Genomic DNA, 22,528 nt, shown 5'->3' with positions numbered 1-22,528 from the left:
AAGAAATTGCAGGGGCCACAGGGATTAATTGGAAGACATACTAAGAGATACATAAACCAATCGCAATGGAGCTTTATCTGGGTCCTGGTTCAAACAAAAAAGTGAAAATCTGAACTCTAACTGGATAAGTGATATTAAATATTAAATTGCTTTACATGAGCTACTGACACTGAGGTTGTATTTTTTAAAAACAGCCCTTTAAAAAGATACAAATGTTTACAAATGAAACGACATGAGTGAGATTTACTGAAATCACCTGGGCGGGGGGAAGAGCGTGGGCAAGGGCCCCGGTGACACCAGCCAGACCTGAGGTGGTGACGGGGCCGTCACTGTGCAGTCTTTTCTGTCTACTGAGCACGTCTGACATACTCTCTAAGAAGTTAATCAAAAAAGTAGAGGCTTTGGAGACGATCTGGTTCAAGTCCCAGCTCTGCCTCTTACTACCTGCCAGGCCTCATGTTCTCAGGCAGGTACTCGGCCGCCTTCTCACACTGCCGTGAGGCTGCGATGACACAACACGCTGGCAGAGCCCCTGGGGCAGGAGCGACAGCTGTGCGGGGGGACCCTGAGGAGGCACGGGGCCAGCGGTGAGCAGGAGGCTCAGGACATACAGTGGGGCGGGACGTGAGACTGCGGGCTCTGGGGCAGCGGGGGGCCTTGCACAGTGATAAGTCCTCCACGTGTTTCCAGAAGTTAAGATTGGTAGAAGTCTCATCTTCCCACGGTGGGACTCGTTACTATCCGTAAAATGCCACGGACCCCATCGCCCTCTCGCTCCAAGCGCCAATGACTTTCCTCAAGTGACAAGGCAAACGCAAGCCAACCCCAGCAAGGACTGCCTGGTCCTGTTGGTTTAGGAAAATGACATGAAGTCCCACTGGAGCGTATGCCCCATGTCCTCAACTGCCTCACCCAGGGGCAGTGTGACGGTTCTAGTTCAGTCCAGACTGGACCCTGGCATGGTCAAGACGTGACCTGTAGAAAGAAAGCAACTCCCCAGTGATAGGACAGAGAGGGGACAGCTGACGCTGCTGGGCCACGCCCAGTCTCTCATTCAGAGCTGTGGGTCTGGAGCTTACCGACTGCAACTCCATCTGCTCTGTGGAGCTGCCCTTCTTCACGAGGTGGCAGGGACAGCCAAGACGCTGATGTGTCTGTCAGTCTCTCCCCTCTGTGCACCTTCCTAACAGCTCCCACGTCCCACCCCACAGCCTGCCAGGGGGCCAGAGGCACCCTTGTCCTCGGTTCTCAGTTTTATTCACGCCGACTCCCAGTGGTTTCTATAACTTGCCACCAGAATCCTAACATGTGGCATGGCTGAAATAGTGACATCCAAATGGACAAAGAACTCAAACAGACATTCCTCCAGAGATGACATACAGATGGCCAATAAGCACATGAAATGATGCTCAACATCATTAGTCATTAGGGAAATGCAAACAAAAACCACAATGAGATGCCACGGCACAAAAGATGCACAGTAACAAGTGCTGACAAAGACGTGGACGCTGCCGGTGGGAATGTGCAGTGGGGCGGCTCCACGAAAAGCTTCACGCAGAGTGCCGCGTGTCCCAGCAACTCCACGCTCCACTGCTGGGAGGGGACCCGAGAGAACCGAGACAGCTGCCCACGTGAGAACTCGCACACGGACGTTCAGAGCACCATTCACAATGGCCAAGGAGTGGACACGGCGCCAATGCCCGCCCGGTGATGGCCGTGAACAAAGTGCGGCCTGTCCACGCCACGGATGTCACTCAGCCACAGAAAGGAGGAAGTGCTGCTGCGTGTACAACGTGAACCTGAAGAGCACGGCGCTCAAAGCAGCCAGACACGAACGGCCACGTGCTGCACGATTCCATTCCCATGCGATGTCCAGAACAGGCCGATCACTAGAGAAGAAAAGCACACGACGGCTCTGGGCACTGGGGAGTGACGGCTCAGGGTGTGAGGTTTCTTTCTGAGGTGATAAAAATGTCCTGAAATTGACTGTGGGGACGGTTGCACAACTCTGAGAGCGTAGTCAAAACCACTGAACTACACGCTTTACAAGGATGGATCCTGCGGCGTGTGAATTAAACCTCAATAAAAACAACCCTGACGTCCAAGATGTCAAGCTTCCCTCCGTCCTGGTGCCCCTCCCTGGAGGCGCCTCATTCGAGGTCCTCTGCGGGGCTGGACAAGCAGCAGAAACACACCCACACCAGGGCCAGCGGCAGTGCCCTGCACACTTTCCACCCCACCTCCGGGCCTCCCCCAGCTCTCAGGGCCTCCCAGAAGTCCGGAGGCCTTTCCCCGCCAGGAGGAAAGCGGGCGGGGACGGCAGCTGGTCTGCTGAGAGGCTGGAGAGCCCAAATGCAGAGGGGGACGGGAGAAGTGCACTTACTAGCAGAAACAAACAAACTCTGCCCAGAGAAGCCTCCTCCCGCTCCCCACCCTGCACTCACGAGCAAGCAGCTTTGCACAGACGTGGTCTCACCGTAACTGCCCGTGAAGGACGGATCCGGCCCAGCTTTCACTTCCAGCAGGTAGTCAATAGTAACCGGGCTTTTCCAACAGTGAGATATTCTACTAGAAATCACTGATCCGGACCCTGTCCCTGTTCCTGCCACTCTGCATAATCTAAGCACCCGACTACGAGGTGTTTCGACTGCAGGCAAGGAGGAGGAGAGGATGGAGACACCGGGGTTCAGGAGCAGGGCTTGGCAAGAGAGGGATCCTTTTGCTGAGTAAAAGGAAATGAAGAGATGACCCCTAAAAAATCTCCGAAGGCACAAACCCCCTGGGGAAGCGACTCCACGATCAGATCAGACTACAGAACCAACAGCAGACTTTGCTTCCAAGTCTGTTCCCAAGGTACTGCTCCGCAACTGCCCACCGGGTTGGGTCTATAATACTGTCCTATTCCCAGGGACAGACTACCCAAGACCCCTACCAGTCAAATAGGAGACAAAGTAAATAACGTACATCAAAACCCCATGTAACACATTCAGATATCGCGTAAGTTAGATAAATCCACGGATAAACCACATTACGTGAGGCTGATCAGTATCAGTTCATTCTCAAAAAGAGAGTCCTAATCTTACAGATGAAGCTATGGTTGGCGTTTACATTCATACATCAGGAGTCCCTGCACCAGTGGTTTAAAACCATTGTTCTAAAGCAGTGAAACCAACTTTTCTGCAATAAAACCCCGTATGGACCACTAACACCTGGCTGCGCACACCTGCGGCCCCTGGGCATCTCCTCCAAGCTCTGGGGGGAGCCTGGAACGGTCTGGAGGTGACTGACGGCTGGGCTCCAAGGATCCGTGCAGTCGGCCCCAGTGCCTTTCCCGAACCAGGAGACGTCTCAACACTCAGAGACGCAGCCTTGAACCCGGTGTGGAAGCTGAGCCAGGTGGCCCTCGACACAGCGGGAACTGAGAGCAGTGGACTGCGGCAGGTCCGACCTACCTTTCTGGTTTCCACACACCTGTCACTTCCCTCCCTGTGACTGTGCCTACATTCTACGGTGCCCAGCTTCCACCAAAGTAACACCTGGGGACAGCAGCAATTACGGAATCCTCCCTCTCTGCCTTGCAGGTGGGTTGAGCCTTTACCTTTTACCACCCAACTGAGTGCAATGTTTGCTCCACACTTTGGCAGAGACAAAACAATAAGAGAACTAGACAGTGAGAGAAAAAATCTAACCGTAAGCCCAAAGAAGTTAAATTACGGTCAAAAGACAACTGAAAAGATTTAGTAAAGTGTTGAAATCTAGAACCCAGGCCTCTTGGATTTCAGTCCATCCTTTAGAGACACAAAATATTTGAACTGGAAGGGATTTTAGATATTATCTAGCACAATCTCCTCACTTGAAAGAGCAGCCCAATGGGATAATATTTTCCATCTGTATACATGAGATCACTGCTATTTAAGCAATGTTTATTCTCTGGTTAAGACGTGAAAAATGCTACCAGCCTGAATCCAGGAATTAATAGAAACCTGAGGTTATATGGACAAGAGGCCCGTGGCCACAGTCTGTGGCGTGACGCGGTGAGCACTCACGGGGTCGGTGAGCATGGTTCTCAGGTGGGACGACAGGGCGAGCACGGCCAGGCAGTTGAAGATGACCCCGTTGACCACGGAGTACCAGAAGTCTTTGGAAGGCAGCAGCATGACAAACGTCACCACAAAGTCTGCATAGACGACCAGAAGCCACGTCATGACGGCACAGATCATGCCACAGCCGTCACGGATGAACCAGACCCTGTCTGCCATGTCAGCCTCGGAGGAAGAGGAGGATGACGAAGAGTCATAATTGTCGTTTTCAGTCAGGAGAGGATGATGCTCAACGTCCCGGAGCCTGTGTCCTGATGGCTGCATGATTTCCCCGACACACCCTAGAGAGGGGGTGACACAGAGCTGGTGAGGCTCAGGGGGACACACACACACACACACACACACACCCCCTAGAGAGGGGGTGACAAAGAGCTGGCGAGGCTCATGGGCAACACACACACTCACACACACACATACATACATGCTCACAAGACCCCTCAAATGGGATGGTTACGGTTTGCCCCTGGCCATTTTACAATGTTAGTCTAAATATACACAGCAGAAGAGAACATGAAAACTAGTTAAGATTTGAATTTTTAAACCCTTCACCCAATGACTGTTTCACTGTCTACTACCCAGTAAGTCCCACAGCACAGGCTATGCCTACATAGTCACCTGTGGCCAGCACAGCCACATGCAAACCAGGATGGCGCAAAGTCCCAGCAGCCAGGCTCCCGCAGGGTACAGGGACCCTGCTGTGCCACTGCTGCTCCCACTCCACCCGGGCCCCGTCTGTGCTCCGGCCAGCAGCTCACTCACAGCTCCCGCGCAGACACTCGGCACAGACGTACCGAGCGGCCAAGGAAGACAGTGAGTGGATGGGTGGTCTCCACTCATTTCCACACTGGCTCACACACACACGGAGCTCAGCTCCTTCCCGCATTTCTCCGTGATCATGTTTTTGCAGCAGGCTCCTTTCTCTCTCTGTTTCTTGACTCTATACTCTTTCTAGAATGCCCCTTCACCTCAGTTTTAATCTTTTTAAAGTCTCCTTCATTAATCCATTCACTTTTAAGCTATTCTTTTGATACCTTTCCCCTATTTCCTATAGCATCTGACTGCCAAGAACATATGAGGTCCAAAGAAACTAAAGAAAACATTGCATTTTCCCTAGTAACTGTTTTCACGGCTTCTTTAAATTCACCACCGTCTCTTCCCGGTGTCTGACAGAGGAGTCGTGATGCTCATGACAACAGAGAGCGAGGGAGGAGTCACGGCTGACTGTGTCTGAGCTCTCTCACAGGGGAGAGGACACGGACACGCGTTTCAGCAACTGCCCAGAAGCTCTGCTCGTCCTAGACAGACACGGTGCGGAGAACGTGGCTTTTCGAGTATGAAAAAGGAGGAGTGATAGGAACGCTCTCAACCGACTGCAGTTTTTCAAACTTGGGCGTGACATTTTTCTTCCTTAAATGCAACTGGAACATGGCAATTATGAAAACATATAATAAATGCACTTGCTGATGAGTTCATGCCCTAGATACTTTGCAGAATTCCCTCTCAATATAAAAATACTGATGGGTACAGGAGAAAAATGAAATTGTTTTCCAAAGTCAGTAAAATAGCCCTACTTTTGAATCAGACAAAATTGGCTTTAAAAAATGTTTACGTGAAATAGAAGAAATTAAAGAGCCAAAGAATTTGGACAGGCCCTACCCCACCGTTTTGTCAGGTAGCATTTACTGAACTCTCCCAGATCCGCGTGCTCAGCTCCTGCAAACACTTGTGCAGAATCTGCCATCTCTGCGTAAACCCCACTGAGAAGGGAGTTTCTTCCTCTGGGAAGCACTTGGAAAAGGGGTCTCGAAACATCCGACGTACCTGTCTACAGACTGAGGCTGAAACTGCTTCTGCCTGTAACACTGGGGAAGCCTGGTTCTGTCAGGGGGCCGAGAGAGTATGTGGAGGCTGCTCCGCCTCCCCCGAATGCTCAGGCACACTCATCAGCTCTCCGTCTAGTTACCTCCCCTTTTCCACCTTGGAGAACTTTCGCACGTCTGCCTGCCTGGGGTCAGCCCTGCTAGGGAGGCTCTGGGTCTCCGCCCCGTGCTCCCGCCCCGTGCCTGCCTGCGGCCTGGCACGCAGCAAGGACATGCTGCTTAAAGGCGGATGCAACAGAAAGAAAGTGGTCCGTCACTGAGATTCAAATAACCTCCTAGTAATTGCCATGGGAGTTTCTTAGTGAATCACAACTGTGGGCCCAAGTACATCAAGGCCTTAAGCTAGAAAATTCCTCTGACCAGAACCACTTCATTCGTGGTTACTTCTCAAGCAGGACGCGTTCTGTGAGAAAGGGGTGCGTGCTTGCTAAGCAGTAAGTCAGCAAGCTCCACGCCCGTGAGAGCGCAGCATGTGTGCGGTCCGAGTTCTACACAGAAAGCAGGGTCCTGCGAGTTGTCTAACGGCACACATGCCAACCCCTGAGCCAGTGCAGCTCGGCCTTCCTGGTCTGGGTGTCGGTGAGAATCGTCACAGAGAGCAGGGTGCAGCCCGCGGGGACGTGCCTTCACCTGGGGTGCAGACAGCAGGTACGTTTGCGTAAGGGGAGTACCCACAGAGACACCAAGCCCTGGTCACGGCAGGACATGCCCAGAAGTGCACACTAGTGACGTATAATGCTTGAGTGCTTTAGTGACAAGTCTGTAAGACCCACTAGAAGTCAATAGGAAAATAACCTGAGATCCAGAAATCACTCATTTGCAAGAAGGCAGTCAATGAGCACAGCGAGTCAGCCTGGACAGACCGCGTTCTCTGCAGTGAAGTGCAGGGGCATCTGCTGCGTCCCCGTCACCGTCCTCACACTTCGTTAATGCAACAGGAAGGAGGGAGGCCATGAAGAAACCCGCCCTTCACTGGAGTCTAATCTAAGAACACCGGGAACAACACAGCAAACGGCCCGGCACGCAGCCTGAGCTGCGATACTGCCGTGTGCGTGCTGGGCAGGAGTGCGGATGCAGTCTCCGCACTAGACACCAATCACTATTGATCACACACTCGCGAAGCTCGTTGCTGGGAGCATCTGAAAGCCCTAAGCATCGACTGTCAGACCGAGGTCGCATCGTCACTCTTGTCCTCTAATGGCCGATGTAATTCCCTCTGCATTTTAAACCCAACCTCTTTATCTCCACATTAAATAAAGTCCCGTTTCCCAGAACCCTAAAAGCAACACTGCAGATCTTCATTATCTAAGGGGACGAGCACACAAGAAAACACTTCCCATTTCCTTTACACTGGAGTAGCCCTTCATCTTGTAGGACTGTGACTTCCCAGTGCGGTTCACCTGATGCTCCCCCAAAGACGCACCCCCAAAGACGCACCCTGCTTCCAATAAGCACGTGCGGTAAGCAACCCCCACACAGCAGGTGAAAAGATTTACTTTGTTACCGTCCACCTTTGTGCCGAGGCTTCCATGTTTTACCACAGACACACACACACACACACACACACACACGCTGTATTTTCAAAAATATGCAAGTTAGTGTCAGCTGTGAGAACGGAAACACTGATTAAACATCTGATTAAAGATTATACACTCTTACCTCACAAATTATTTCTAAACATCACTTGAGCATTTTGTGCCTTTTCTTCAGGATCTTAAGGTGCATACTGTCCTATGTGATAGGATCTGAAAGATAACAAAATCTCATTAGAAAAATTATTTACGATAGAAAAGTATATAATGCATCTTAGCGTATGATTAATTTTTAGAGCATATATAAGCAACAGAACATTTCACACATAAAGTTCCATCATTCAAAACTATCCTTAACCATGAAATCATTGCTCTACTAAGTTTTGCTCTTCTGAGACTGACTGACAATCCTGGAAATTAAGTAATTAATTTGTCCATTCTGCCCTTCTGCTCTTTTAGCCTCAGTGTTAATACAAATCCATGAGCCAAAATAAAATCCCTCCAGAAAGATCCGGGGGATAATCCAGACCAAATCTGTCTGGCCTGCAGCTCCACCTTCAACAGACCAGTTCACTGGCCACAGTAAAGGAATTCCAGAAACATCGGGCGAGAGCCCGAGAGGCCGGAGGTGCGGGACGGAACTGCAGGCCCTGCTGCGAGAGGGGCGAGGACGGGAAGGAAGACGCGGCAGCCAAGGGAGGGCTCCCTGCTGACAGCAGAGATGCCCAGCGCTCCTTTCCCACGTGCCTTCCAGAACCCTGGCAGGGGGGAGAGCAGAGAAATCCTCTCTTGAAGCACTAACATGGCCCAAGAGAAAAGGTCTAAAGGCATCAAGATGTCGGAGAACCCCAACAAAAAGGTCAGATTCGCTGCCAGACTTCCCCAAGACCAGGGCCACCAGGCGACACCCTACCCACGGACGGAGAGGTTCTAAACGCTTGTCACAGCTCTGCCATAAAAATGAAGAAATCACAACATGCCTCATGAAAGACAGGGCCCAAAAAAGAAACGGGGGGAAAGGAATTCAGAAGAGATGCGACGCACAGAGAACTTCAACAAAACACAGAACTCTAATAAACATTCTAAAAAATAAGAGAGAAGATTGTATCTGTGAAACAAAAAGGGGAACCTTCTGAGAACTTCCTATTAAAAAATAAAAACACGATGGTAGAATTTTAAAAATAGTATTGGACGAGTGTAGAAATCTTCCCGAAAGGAGAACTACAGGACAAAGAGGAAGGCGTAAGGAGAGAAGATAAAACAAAACGAGAGGGTGCGGCCAGGGCGTCCACACAGCGGAGCTCTGGCAAGGGGCTTCGGGAGGGCAAGGCAGGCCCGGCCCCCTCCCGATGGCAGAACTCTGGCTGCCACTGGGCTGGCTCCGCAGCACCTGCTGGCCTGTCTGCTTGTTTGTACGCGATTTACCTCCCACGTTTTTCTGCTTCTGCAAACCCTCCACTGCTGTGTGTTGTGTGAACCGAGAGCCTGTCTACACCAGCAGGCTGGAGTTGGGAGGGCACAGGGGACACGGCCTGGGCAGGACAAGAGGTGGCCAGGGAGACTTTCCCTGGTTTCTGCCATCGAACACGTTCTGGGTGCCTCCTGATAACCCAGAGGCCCTCATTGTCTCCTGCCTCAAGTGTGCCGTGCGGCTACCGTGAGATCCCTCCGGGCTCGCTGGGCAACCGTCTGTCCCAGGCCCTCAGCAAACCCTGACACGCCAATGGCTCCCTCACATACTCCCAGCTCTGGGTTCCTTCTGAGCTTTTTAGTGACAGGTGTGGCCAGGAATCCCAAGTTGCTTAAACTAAGGAGGTGACTTGTTAAGTACACTATTTATAAATAATAACTTTATTCGAATATCTATGCAATTGCCAATAATTTTAAATGCTTAATAATATTTGGAACTATTTTCCAATGAGCTCATCTTAGCAAAGTTATAGAACCTAAAACTGGTTTGCAAAATTCAGGACTGCCAACTGCAGGTCTACAGCAGAATTTCTAGAATGAGACCAAAGCACTACTACTTTTATAAATTTTAAAAAGTATCCAATACAACAACCACTTTGGAAAGCAGTTTGGCACTTTCTCAAAGGTAAACTAACACCTGCCCCATGACTCAATGATTCCACTTCTAGATATTTTATCAAGAAAAAAAATATGAACACAAAAACTTGTACAAAACTGTTCACAGCAGCTGTATTCATAATATCCCCAAACAAGAAACAACTCAAATATCCATCGACAGGTGATAAATAGTGGTATATTTATTTATACAATGGCATACTTCTGCGCAAAGGGGAAAGTATTACTGATACAAGCACCAATATGGATAAATCTCAAAAATAGGCTAAGTGAAAGAAGCCAGACACAGACTATATACAGACTGTCTACCCATACGACACTCTAAACCAGGCAAACTAACTTACTTTGAAAGAAATCGGAAGAGGGGTTTGAGCACAAGGGAAAAATGACAGAGAAGAGGCCCAAGGTTACGTTCTGAGTTGATGCGCACGCCCAGATCTTGAGAGGGAAGTAGGTTACACAGGTATGTGCATTTGTCAAAACAAAATTCAGTGAGCTGTTTTTCAAAACCCAATGAACTATATCCTTAAAATTGTGCATTTCCTTGTATATCAATTATGACTCAATAAAAACATGAGGAGGAACAAAAATACCCAGCACAGGCACACACAGGTGTGAAAGTGGAAGGATGCAGCGAAAGGCAAGTCCCAGCTGGCTGCTAAGACAGCTTTCTTCCTGTACAAACTGCATTCGTGAGTCAAGACCCTGTCTTGGATTCACTTTTATCTGTAACTTCAAGCAAGTTTCGTAAGCTCTTCTGATTTTTTTCCTTGAATATAAACAAAAGGTGTATTTCTCATAAACACACTGAAAACAAATAAATAAACAAAAAGTATAGTATTCTTTGGTGATCAGTTACTACAAAAAACAATCAAGATGTATTTAATAATTATTTTTATCACTGCAATACTAAAAATGTCTACCCTAGAGTCTGATGTTCATGTTTATACTAAAACACTGTTTAAAGTCGTCATTGCTTTACTATTCATACACCCACTGAGGACCTATAAAAAATAGAAATAAGCGAATCTCTGTTGCAAGCACAGAAGAATTATACAAAGCACAATCAACCCTGCTGTGAGAGCTCTATCTGTGATTCAGACACGGGGTGAGGGGTGTCCAAGCACACACTCTGCAAGGCCCACAGACCGGGCTTCAGCCACAGGGGCTCACTGAAGCCCAAGAACCAGCCAAGTGGGAGTCAAGCCTTGTGAACAATGTGCTAAACGCTGTCCCCAAATCAGGAGCAAAGTGTGATAAGGGAGAGGGATGACAACAGCTAATTCTGTTTGGAGGAACCAGAAAAGAGTCAATAAAGATGACACCATGGGTGGGCCCTGGTGGACCAGCAAGGCACGGGCAATAAGGGAGAACAGTAGTGAGGGACAGGGCCCAGAAGCAAGATAGGGACACATGACCAAAAGGACAAGATTGGGGTCCCCTAAAGCGGTACTCTGACTGCCACTCCAAGGAGTCTGGAAGTCTGGACTTCGCTCTGTTAGAATGGGAAGCACCAAGCCTTAGGTAAACGCACAGATGGTTTAAAAGGTAACTGGTGGGCCCAGCATAGTGGCTTGCGCCCGCAATCCCAAGTACACAGGAGGCCAAGGCAGAAGGATTGCCTGAAGCCAGGAGTTCGAGACCAGCATAGGCAACTCTCTAAAAAATGGTGGCACTCTCTAAAAAAACGAAAAAATTTAGCCGGGATACTTAAACCCGGCAGGGGATATACCACGATCACAAAGGTGGTTTTCCCAGGGCGAGGCTTATCCACTGCACTCTGGATGTGCCGACTCCTTTTCAATTAATTAATTAATTAATTTATAAAAATAAAATGAAATAAAATAAAACTTAGCTGGGAACAGTGGCACATGCCTGTGGTCCCAGCTGCTCAGGAGGCTTGAGCCCAGGAGCTGAGGCTGCAGTGAGCCGTGATCATGTCACTGCACCCCAGCCTGGGTGACTGAGCTCTGTCTCCACAAAAAAAAGGTAAAGGTAACTGGCAACAACATGACACTAGGCTGGCAGGAGGAGGACTGGCACCCAGGAGCTGACTGCCTCCCATCACCCAGAGCAGAGCGGACGGGGCTGGGGCTAGGAGGGTAGCAGGGCCTGAAGAGGCCGGGGCGCGGAGAGAAGCAAAGGGGTGACAAGCAGGAGCCCTGGGGAACAGACACTAAAGGAAGGAAGCTGGCCAGGGCATTAGGCAAGGTGGGGGGAGCGAGCCAGGAAGGCTGCAGCTGGCAACCACTCAACTGGATCATCTCAGACCCTAACTGGCAGTCTCAGCAAAGTGCCGAGAGCCTGGGAGACTGAATGCTGAGAACATTAGAGAAGCAAATTTTTCAAACTGCAGTTAAATGATGCACATCTGTAGCTACAGGGAGAAGTGGAGGAAAATCCTTTAATTTCCCCTCTCATGTATTATCTCACTTAATGTTTACGACAATCCTTAAAAAGTTCTCGGTCTCTCCATTTTACAGATGGGCTCCTCTGGACCCATGGGATTTAAGTACCACCCAATGATGCATTTTGGTATGACCATGACACACATAAAGAGCCTAGGATAGCCCCCAAAATGGATTTAATAGAAACAGAATGACGACCAATAGGCCTAGTTAAGCCAATTAAGCTATTAGACTAACAGCATGTAAACTAAGAGGCCCCAACACAATGGTTCCCGTTTCTTTCTAATTTTGTAAGTATCTGAACTTTTCTTGCAACTACAAGAGAAATATAGGTTCACCGCAGGTTTCTGTTTTTAAAGAATGAAGGTCCAAGTTTGCACACCCAGGGAATGAAACCACAGAGAAGGCCAGGCAAAAGGTGAAAGAGAAAAAAAACTGTTAAAAGACAAGCCACAGAGACTGGGAGAAAACATTTGTAAATCCTATATCTGATAAAGAATTTGTATCTAGAATACATAAAGAACTTTTAAAAGTCAACAATAAGAAAACAAAAACAATTTTAAAAATAGGCCAAAGATCTGAACAGTCACCTCACTAACAAGGTTACACAGATGGAAAATAAGCCAATGGAAAGACACTCAGCGCCTTATCCCATTAGAGATGCTACTTGGGAGGCTGAGGTGGGAGGATTTCTTGAGCCCAGGAGTTTGAGGACAGCTTGGGCAATACAGCGAGACCCCCATCTCTTTAAAACAAACTGACCAGCATCAACTGCTGGCAAAGATGTTGAACCGAAACTCTCACTCATTTTGGTGGGAATGCAAAACAGTACAGCCACTTTGGCAGCTTTTATAAAGCCAGACAGACATAGTCCCACCAACACAACCCAGCAGACACAGTCTTACCCCGCACGGGAATGTTCACAGCTGCTTTATTCGCATGCACTAAAAACACATCCTTCAATAGGTGAATGGGCAAACTGTGGTCCGTCCTTATAACCCAGCAAGAAAGAGAAACGAGCTATTAACACACAACAACATGGATGGACCCTAAAAGCATATCGTTAAGAAGCCAGCAATGAGGCTACATACTGTATGATCCCAATTACATGACATTTTGAAGAGGGCAAACTACAGAGACGGGACACAGGTGAGTGGCTGCCAGGGCTGGAGGGGATTGGTTTCAGGGCAGTGTAACTATTCTGCTCCATGGTACTGTGACGGTGGCTACATGGCATTATGAACGAGCCCAAACTCATAGAACCTTATAGCACAGTGAGCTTTAACGTATGCAATTTATTAAGAAATCATTTAGCAGGTCACGGATCTCAGGATGAAACGCAGACTGTGACAAAAGACTAACTGTATGAGAAACATGAGGAAACTTATGCAGAGGGCAGGGAAAGGTGCTGACCAAAGAAACCCGGGCAGTGAGTGAATCTCTAAGGATGAAGGCAAAAGGAGCCACCAGCACAGCATTTCAGTTAAGCTGTTCCCACGGGGTGTGATTAACAGTTCTGAAACCATCGTCCCCACACTCTGGAACTGAAGAGCTAGGTGATGGGCGGCCGACGGTGGGAGCCAGGCCTTTCGCTGCAGAGCGGGAGGGTCCAGAGGAGCAGGGAGGAGGCTGCAGCGACCGTGCGGGCACGAGACAGAGGTGGAGACGGGAGCATGAACTCAAGTTTAGTTTACTGTAAACACAGTCACACACAGAAATACTTGTGGATGCCTGTGTTTACACGGGTTAGCACGCGCACGTACATTTACCTGCTCTGTCAGCGGAGAGGGTCCAAGAGCCACACCCTGATAGCCACCAGCACACCGAACACCCAGATCTTGGTTTCTAATACCATTCTCCACTAAAATAAAAGGAACCAGGGCTGAGGCAGGAAATACACAAGATGAGCCTGGAGCATCTCGTACTGCCAGAAAGTAAGGAAGTGTTCAAAACACACACACACACACACACACACACACACGTGCGCGCGGATGGGACGTGTCAAAGGGACATAGGAACCAACTGCAAGAGCTCTCGATGGCCAAAGCTGGAACGATTTGAGCAACAAAATAAAACAGTATTGCACTATAACTCAGAGTAAAAAATAAATACCCATGAGTCCAGACTGATACAAACAAATAAGTATGAGAGAATATACAAATCTCCTGTGCTGAAGAATTCCAAGTCATTTATGCAGACCTCCTGCCACAGGGAGGTGGCACGTATCCGCAATCCTTAGTGTGGCTGTGCGGTGACGTCCTTCTAAAGAGTATGGAAAGGGGGAATAGCTCTACTGTGGAGAAACCAGACGAACACAGCCTCAGCCAGGTTATCAGGGCAGGTGATCAAGGAAGTCGCCAGAGCGAGTGGGTTCGGGGGACAGCTGACAAAGCAGCTGGCCCTTCTTCCTGAGGAAAAAGGGGCAGCTACAGAGAAACGTGGAGATGAACAGAAGCTTCAGCAGTTCATACTGGACAAGACTGCTTCTCAGCAGAGACGAGGTGGGGCTGGGGATGTGAGGACGCAGGAAGGTGCAAGGGTAGCTATGGGGAGCCCCAGCCAAGGGAGGGCTGAACCGTGACCCTGCAGCCCAGACAATGCGGAACCTTGTGTCTAATGAAGTGACGGGACCGGTTAGCCCTCTCGGCTCCCGAAAGGCTCCCAAGGGCTGGAGATCAGCAGAGGCGACAGCTGCACTGCAATGGCTGACCTCGGAGTCCGTGAGGAAAAGGGGAGGAGAAGGCTGGCAGGACAGGCGAAGGACACGCCACCACACCCGCACCCGGACAGACTCAGAGGACTGAAAAGGCGGGACTGAGGCTGGGTCTCGGGGGCCTGTAAGACTTCAGAGGAGGCACCATTCGGGTGACAGTGAGATCCCGCATGTGGCCGTGCGGAACAGACTGCTACACCCCAAAGCGGGTTGGAGGGAGACAGTGAAGCACCTACACGCCAGGTATGGCTCCAGCCTGGTGGCAGAGGGAACCCGAGTCGGGGTGGGAACACTGCAGAGCACCGAAGCCCTCGCTCCACCTGGCCAACGAAGGCGGCACCCAGACCATCGCCGCAGTTTGCTGTGATTATGCTCCCTGCGTTCCCTCCGTCCACTTGCCTTCATGAAATATTTAGCACGCCGCATGAAACCAAGGTTTGCTTCTCAAATTACTGAATCTAAAGAACAAAATATTACCTTTTAAGGGGAAAAAAAATACCAGAATATGAACCCAGTTGAAGCCAAGTCTCAATAGTACGCTAGCACATTATCCACACTGCGAACAGTAACCTTACTTAACCTTTCTAGAAAGGTCTTTTATATTAAAACATTTAATCATCAGCCAAACACGGTAGCTCACCCCTGTAATCCTAGCACGCTGTAGGCCAGGCGGGAGGATAGCTTGAGCTCAGGAGTTTGAGACCAGCCTGAGCAAGAGCTAGGCCCCATCTCTATTAAAAATAGAAAAATTCCCCATAATACTCTGAAATTTAAAAAAATAAAATTAGAATTAAAAAACTAGCCAGGTGTGGTGGCGCATGCCTACAGTCGCAACTACTCAGGAGGCTGAGGCAGGAGGATCACTTGAGCCCAGGAGTTTGAGGCTGCTGTGAGCTATGATGATGCCGCTGCACTCTAGCCCGGGCAACAGAGTGAGACTGTCAGTCAGGGGGTCAATCAATCACTTGAAAGTAGCACTTGGACACTGCAGATCAAAAAGGTGGCAAACCTAGAGAACACACACAGCAAACAAGGAACCAGGGACGCAGCGGGGACACACAACACTGCACCTCTCTTTCTCACTAGCCACACCTCAGTCTCTTACTAGATACCTCTCCTCTAGAGACATCCAAGCGCAGGGAGTAGCCAGGCCCAGTCCTGGGTTTCCCTCCATCTGCATGCCCCTCAGAAACGAGCTTATGAGATCTCAGTCCCAGGAAGTTTAGGGGGAGAAAAATAAAAAACCTGTATCTGGAAAACTCCCAACTGCTAATGCACCAGTGACTACCTGTCTCTAACTGGCTACGGGTCAAAGCAGAACCTCCCCCAAAACTGTCATGACCCCATTCTTCCCCATCTCAGTAAGCAATCCCACACCATCTAGTTGCTAAGGTCAAAAAACAAGGACTCGCCCTCCATCTCTTTCCCCCACCTCCCCACATCCAACCCCTCAGTCAGTCCTGTGGCTGTACCTCCAAAACCCATCCCAAATCTGACCATTTCTTCACCTCCCCACCCTGCCCAGATCAAGGTACATGAACACTCACCTGGGGAGGGCTGGGAGCACCCACTAACCAGACCTTCCTATTCTCATGCCTCTACTCACCCAATAATCCTGTCCCCCATTCAGCACCCGGCATGGCCTTTTACAGAGAACAATCAGAACATGTCACTCCCTGGCCTGCATCCATCGGATGACTGCCTTTTCAGTTAGACTAAGATCCAACACCAGCCTCCCACACACGGCGTGGTCCCTAAAGCCCCACCGAGCCTGCTGACCACACTTCCTACCCGCTCTGGCTGCTGTCTTGTTCTTTTGTCATCGCCTCAAGGGGATGTTCTGGTAACATCCCCACACAGCCCAGCACACTACGCCCTCCACAAACATTTGCTGAGTGAATGAGTGAGTGAGAAAAGCAGGGAGGATGCTTGAGGGACACAAGAAAAAGTGGAAATGAAGCCCACGGGCACACGAAGGGAAGTACGAGAGGACCACGGGGTAGTCACATCTGCCATGGGAGTGGGTCAGAAGGTCTTGCAGAGAAAAGGAGTGGACGAGAGATGTAAGAGGGTTAAGGGGAGAAAGGGGACAGGCGATGGACAGAGAGAAATCCCCACTCACAGGGAAGCCTCAACCCCATGTCCGGAAAACATGTGCGTGGTATCTCACCTACGGCGTGGGGGCTGGCTGAGGCTGTCGCCAAGGAATGTTTACATGTACACCAAAGAGTTCACTTTTATCCCTGTACTAGAGCCACAACTGGAAGAGTCAAATGGGGCAAATATTTTTAAAAATCTCAGCATGGTAACTAAATCCTCAAGAATTCTCAATCCAGAAATAAAAAGAACCCTGGAGTTGCAAATTTCTTTAATTGTCCTGTCCCAGGGAATAGCTGAGCCTGAGCCCAACCTCTTTCTACATCTTCCTAAATAGGGTTTCTCTGTTTAGCGTGAAATGAACTGTTATAACATCAGATTCACCAGCATTCAAAATACTATGAAAATTTGACATGCTAATAACATATTTAGCTCTCAGTTACAAGTTAATGACAGGGTAACATATTTGAGGGTGAAAGGAAAGACAATTTACTAGACATCTACTGTGCATGCAGAGCTTTGTACACACGATCACAGTTAATCCCACCACCGCCCTAAAAGCTGGGCACCATCACTAGCTCATGCTCAGAACTGAGTCTTCAGAGAGGCTCAGTAACTTGCTCAAATCCGCAGCCAATGAAGGTGGAGTCAGGGCTGTTTAGACTCTAAAGCCCATGTTCTTCCATTAACATACACTGGCTCCCAGAGCACTCAGTTTCAGACGGTGCATTCTGTAATGAATAAATGGAATGTGGGAATTATGGAATCTAAGAATTCAAAACATTTCAATGAACTGTAAAAGCCTGTCTCAAGAGAGACTGGAAGCTTCTCTAGCTGCCTGCCCCTCCTCACCGGGTGCTGCCAATGCGCTGCACCACTTCCCAGCGAACCAGACCCCCAGCCTGACACAGAGATAGCCTCTGTTTCTATGTCAGTAACATCCCTCGTGCGACCAGGACTTATTGAGCAGCTTTAAACCTCTAGATGCAGAACTCCTCCTTCACTCATGGATGCTGATCACACATCCCCCTTACAGCTGTGACTGTTCTCCTCTCTCCTTTCCCACAACCCACATTCAGGCAGCCCTCATCTCTAGCCCATACTCTGCAGAACCCTAACCTCAAGGGTCACCAGGTTCCAACGACCCTCTCCATGGCTGCAGGAGTTATCATCCAAAATCACAGCACAGGTCACAAATCAATCTGGTCCAAAACCTTCTAGGGTTGCCCATGGGTTCCACACTCAATTCTCACCACTCTCTTCCACGCGGTGCTCATTTCCATTCCCCTAAACTCCTCGCCTTTCACACCTCTGTGCTTTTGCTTCTGCTGTTTCTTCCAAATAGAATTCTCTCTCTGCCTAGCCAAATTATTCATTCATCAGTTTTCAAGCACTACGACCTATGGACGAGGCCCTGGAGAAAACAAGGTTTTCAAAACTACAAGGTGCTGTAGCAAAATAAGGCATTCTCTGGGCCTCATAAAGGAGGATTTTATTAGAGGATTAATAGGATTCTACTGAAATATTTTTCAAGAATGGAATGGCACTCAGTAGCAAGCAGGGCTAAAACTAGCAAGGTAAGAAAATGTTTGTAGATAGAGGCAAAGAAGCCAGCACAAGAAAAAACAATCAAGGAGGCAAGATATAGTAAGTGATAATTCAGTCCCCTAACAGAAAGACACAAGAGTTAACATCAGGAAGGAGGGGTTTCCTTCCTCCAACACAAGGGGAAGAATACTCAGGGACATTTTAGTCAGAAGGGAACTGAGGTTGAGAAAGCTACCCTGTGGCCTTTGTGTTCTCCGTGATCTAAGAGGGATATTCATTCAGCAGTGGCAAAGCAAACAAGCACACAGTATTTTCAGGTAGGAAGGGCACTAGGGAAGGAAGGAAGGGTGCTGTCTGGCCTTTGTCCTCCGCTAACAGTATGATTTAGGGTGGGGTCCGGCACGTCAGAAAGACCTACAATGAGATTTCAGGGTGGAGGCTGTGGGTCACCCAGTATCAGTCTACCTGGAAACTGAGACCACCCAGGTGGGCAATCGGTCAATCAATCAATCAAGCCTAAGTAATGAAGCCCCAATAAAAATTAAACACCAAGGCTCAGGTGAGCTTCCCTGGCTAGCAATGCTCCATACATACTGTCTCACATCAATGCCAGGAAAGTACCGTGTTCTGACTCCACAGGGAGAGGACAACAGAAGCTTCCCCATTTGGTATTTCCCTGGACTCCACCCTATGAGCTTCTTCCCTTGGCCAATTTCAATTTGTAGCCTTTCTCTGGAATAAACCATAACTGTGAACGTAAGAGCTTTCAGTGAGTTCTGTGAGTCCTTCGGGTGAAGTACTCAACAGGAGGATGGTTTCAGGAACTCCGCCCCACCCCCAAAAAACCCCTCGCAGTTGGTGTCAGAAGTGAGGGCGGTCTTGCGTGCACTGGGGCCCGCACCCTCCAAACTTCACAGCTGGCTTACCCCCACGGTCAGCCGAAACTCTCCTCGGCTATTACAACTGAAGGGTTACACGGCAGACAGTTAACACACGCCCTGGAGACCAGCTTGGAGAACAATTTCCAATGAAAATGAGAGTTTGGGCATTATGCTTTATGTTCTGCTCTAGCATTTGAATTTTTTTTTTTTAAATAAAACAAACATGTAGTCTTTTGTAACTAAAACATTATTTTAAAGAAACATACTCCAAAAAGCTGCTTTAGGAAAATTATCTGGTATAGTCATTTGGTCATGAAAACTACTTCTCAACGCATCCCAAACATTAACTTTGTATGTGAACTTATTTCTAGTTCCAATTTCTCAAACTAACAAAGATTACTTACATCGTCAAAGAGTCCCAGCCAGCAGACAACAGTTTCAGTAAGAATGTAAAAGTATGTTCATACTTTTGACTTAATCGAGATTGTTCTTGCCTGGGCTAGAGTTTGATGGCATCATCATAGCCCACAGCAACCTCAGACTCCTGGGCTCAAGCGATTCTCCTGCCTCAGCCTCCCAAATAGCTGGGACTACAGGCGACAGCCACCACACTGGGGCAAGAATGTTCTTACATGAAGTACATTTTAATACTTTCTCACTGACAGAGCTATTCTATTCATAATACTTTTCCATTCTTGAAGAGGATTTCTGTTTTTACAGTACATTGATTAGCAGAGCTGTAAAGTTCCAATTCATTAATTTGTCAAGGAAGGCAGGCTCTGAGCCATTGGTAACAGTTTCCATTGTTATTTAGTGAATCATTTAAGAAACTAAACTACCTTGTCAGATAGTCTCTTTTTTTTTTTTTTTTCTGAGACAGAGTCTCACTCTGTTGCCCAGGCTAGAGTGCCATGGCGTCAGCCTAGCTCACAGCAACCTCCAACTCCTGGGCTCAAGCAATCCTCCTGCCTCAGCCTCCCAAGTAGCTGGGACTACAGGCATGCACCACCATGCCTGGCTAGTTTTTTCTATGTATGTTTTCAGTTGTCCAGCTAATTTCTTTCTATTTTTAGTAAAAACGGGGTCTTGCTCTTTCTTGCTCAGGCTGGTCTCAAACTCCTGACCTTGAGCGATCCTCCCGCCCAGAGTGCTAGGATTACAGGCGTGAGCCACCTCGCCCGGCCTATCAGATAGTCTTGTTCTCCTTCAACTCAATTCAGAAGCCAATGTGAACATACCAGTCTAACTCCAAAGTACAAAATCCAAATAGCTTCAATAACTCTAACCTTTCTATTTTCCAAAATGTTCAAGAAATGCAGTTTAGTTGATACCTCTGTTCCAGTCCATATTTCAAATATCCCAAAGGCCTTTCACTTTAACCGAGTTCTGACTTCCTAACAAGCAAATTTAACAAGGTGACTTTTTAAAAGGTGACTTTGGCTAAGCAAAAGCTGTAAAGCAACATCAACAAGCTGAGATTCTTCATCTGTGAGGTGAAGAGTTTATGAAGAAAAAGATGACCTAAATCTCTAGACCATTTGAGACAGTCACAGTGGCACAGACAAAAATGCGTGTGCTTTTAAGTACATACACTAAGCAGACTGCAAACGAAACATCGATTTGGACAGCACTGTACACAGCCTAGACACTGAAAGAAGCTACCAGGCAGGTAGCTGCATCAACAATTCTTCTAACACTCCAAATTTAACTGCCACAAGAAACTGGTTATTCATAAGCTAATAAAGTGAATCTATCCAACAGCAAAAATGGACTGAGTTCTAGAAGCAACAACACCTGAGGAGAGATGAACTTTACTGCCCTAAAAGCTGACCTGATTGTCCCAGATGCCCTTTCAGGCAACTACCCCGCAAAGATCACTGACGTGGGGCAGGTGGGACTATAACCAGGAACACCGGCAAGGAATAAAAAAGTTAACAACTTATAGGGGAGGGAAAAACAGGGGCATTCCAGAAGCCACAACGCGACATGCAAGAAAGCTCATTTGCAATACATGCCTATAAAAACACTCTTGACAGATTACAGAAGGGTTTATGGCCGCTCTATAACCACCACCCCATCATTAGCCACAGAACGGAAAACTGTGGCTCGAAGAGCTGAGTGTCACGACCAAGGTCAGGCAAATGCTAGAGCTGCAATTAGGGCCCTGTCCTCAGAGATCAACTAAGGAGCGACAAGGAGACACCTGGAAGGGAAGTCAGGTGCGGGCACAGAGGTGCCCCAGGAACTCCGGAAGGTCGCAGGCGCGCGGCAGGGTGGAGAAGAGGGAGCAGCGGGGCCGAGGGAAGAGCAGGCCGGGGGCTGGGAGTGGCCGGGAGACCCGGGCGTGGGCAGCCGGCCCGGCCCAGCCCGCTGCACTCACCCGAGGCCCGGGCGGGGTCGCCCGGCGCTGCGGCTCCTCCCGGGCGGCGGCGGCGGCGGCGGCGACTGCAGCAGCCGAGGCAGGGAAGCATCATGCGGCCGCGCTCATGGCCGGGCCGGAGCGGGCCCCGCGGCTCGGCTCGGTCCTCTCGGTCCCGCCGAGCCGGTAGGAGGGAGGCGGCCGCGGAGCTGACGCCGGAGCCCAGAGCTCTGGCAGGAGAGCAGGGCGTGCGACCCCCGGAAGTGAACTCGGGGAGGTCACTGGTGCCGCGCCTGCGCACAGTTCCGGTCGCGCCGCTCCGGACCTCGGAGAGGGGCGCTTCGGGCGGTTTGAGGGGACGCGGAGGCCAGAATTCCTCTGGACGGAGGCTCTTTCAGACTGGTAGTACCTTTAGAAAAGGCAGCTCCTAGTGACAAGCCTCTCTGGCTAAAATAAAGAGATCTATCCAGATGGGCTCCGGAAGAGAAAGAATGGGGCCTACGGGCTGCCGCAGGGTCCAAGCCGCGCCGTTAGGCTGTCGAACCTGGTGGAGAGTTTGGCAGGTGGCGTGGACCGGGCCTGCGGCGGCCTCTCTGAACCAGCTTCAGTGGGGCCTGTACGGTGCGCAGGAATGAGAACTAAGGAAATGGAAAAATAAGGGCGCGGGAGTGGAAATGACTGAGCCAGAAAGCAGCCGCCCTGGACCTGGGATCGGACGCCTGACCCCTGGGGTCCGCTCGGCCCCCTGCCCCCTCGGGCCTTCTACGCTACGGCATCGCTGCGATCCCTTCCAGATGATAAGTCCTGAGTCTTTCGAAAGTAGAAACATGTGTTTTATTTCTTTGCATTCCCTATCATATCGGGACAGTTTGTCCGGGGCTGGGAAGTAGGTGCTCCATTATGTTTGTTGTTAAACCGGTAAGTA

The 22,528-nt window shown here is 49.3% G+C and overlaps 1 protein-coding gene across 3 annotated transcripts in view; it reads right to left on the bottom strand.

Annotated features, from left to right (window-relative positions):
- The window catches only part of ZDHHC7 (zinc finger DHHC-type palmitoyltransferase 7), a 31,860-nt gene extending 10,030 nt beyond the window's left edge, over positions 1 to 21,830 (bottom strand). The window contains exons 1-4 of one of the 3 annotated variants that reach the window (XM_069456509.1): positions 21,625 to 21,830; positions 7,640 to 7,725; positions 4,007 to 4,381; positions 2,445 to 2,515 (exon numbers count right to left, since the gene is read on the bottom strand). In XM_069456509.1, coding sequence (XP_069312610.1) covers positions 2,445 to 2,515; positions 4,007 to 4,364 — 429 coding nt within the window. In that variant the 5' untranslated portion in view covers positions 4,365 to 4,381; positions 7,640 to 7,725; positions 21,625 to 21,830. Of the gene's footprint in view, positions 1 to 2,444; positions 2,516 to 4,006; positions 5,567 to 7,639; positions 7,726 to 21,624 lie in introns of those variants that run through there. The other 2 variants (XM_069456506.1, XM_069456507.1) reach the window with 2 other exon arrangements.
- Between the last annotated feature and the right edge of the window lie 698 nt (positions 21,831 to 22,528).

The sequence above is a fragment of the Eulemur rufifrons genome, chromosome 23 (assembly GCF_041146395.1).
Source record: "Eulemur rufifrons isolate Redbay chromosome 23, OSU_ERuf_1, whole genome shotgun sequence".
In the NCBI taxonomy this organism is placed as follows: domain Eukaryota; kingdom Metazoa; phylum Chordata; class Mammalia; order Primates; family Lemuridae; genus Eulemur; species Eulemur rufifrons.
This window is presented reverse-complemented; position numbering and strand designations above follow the sequence as displayed.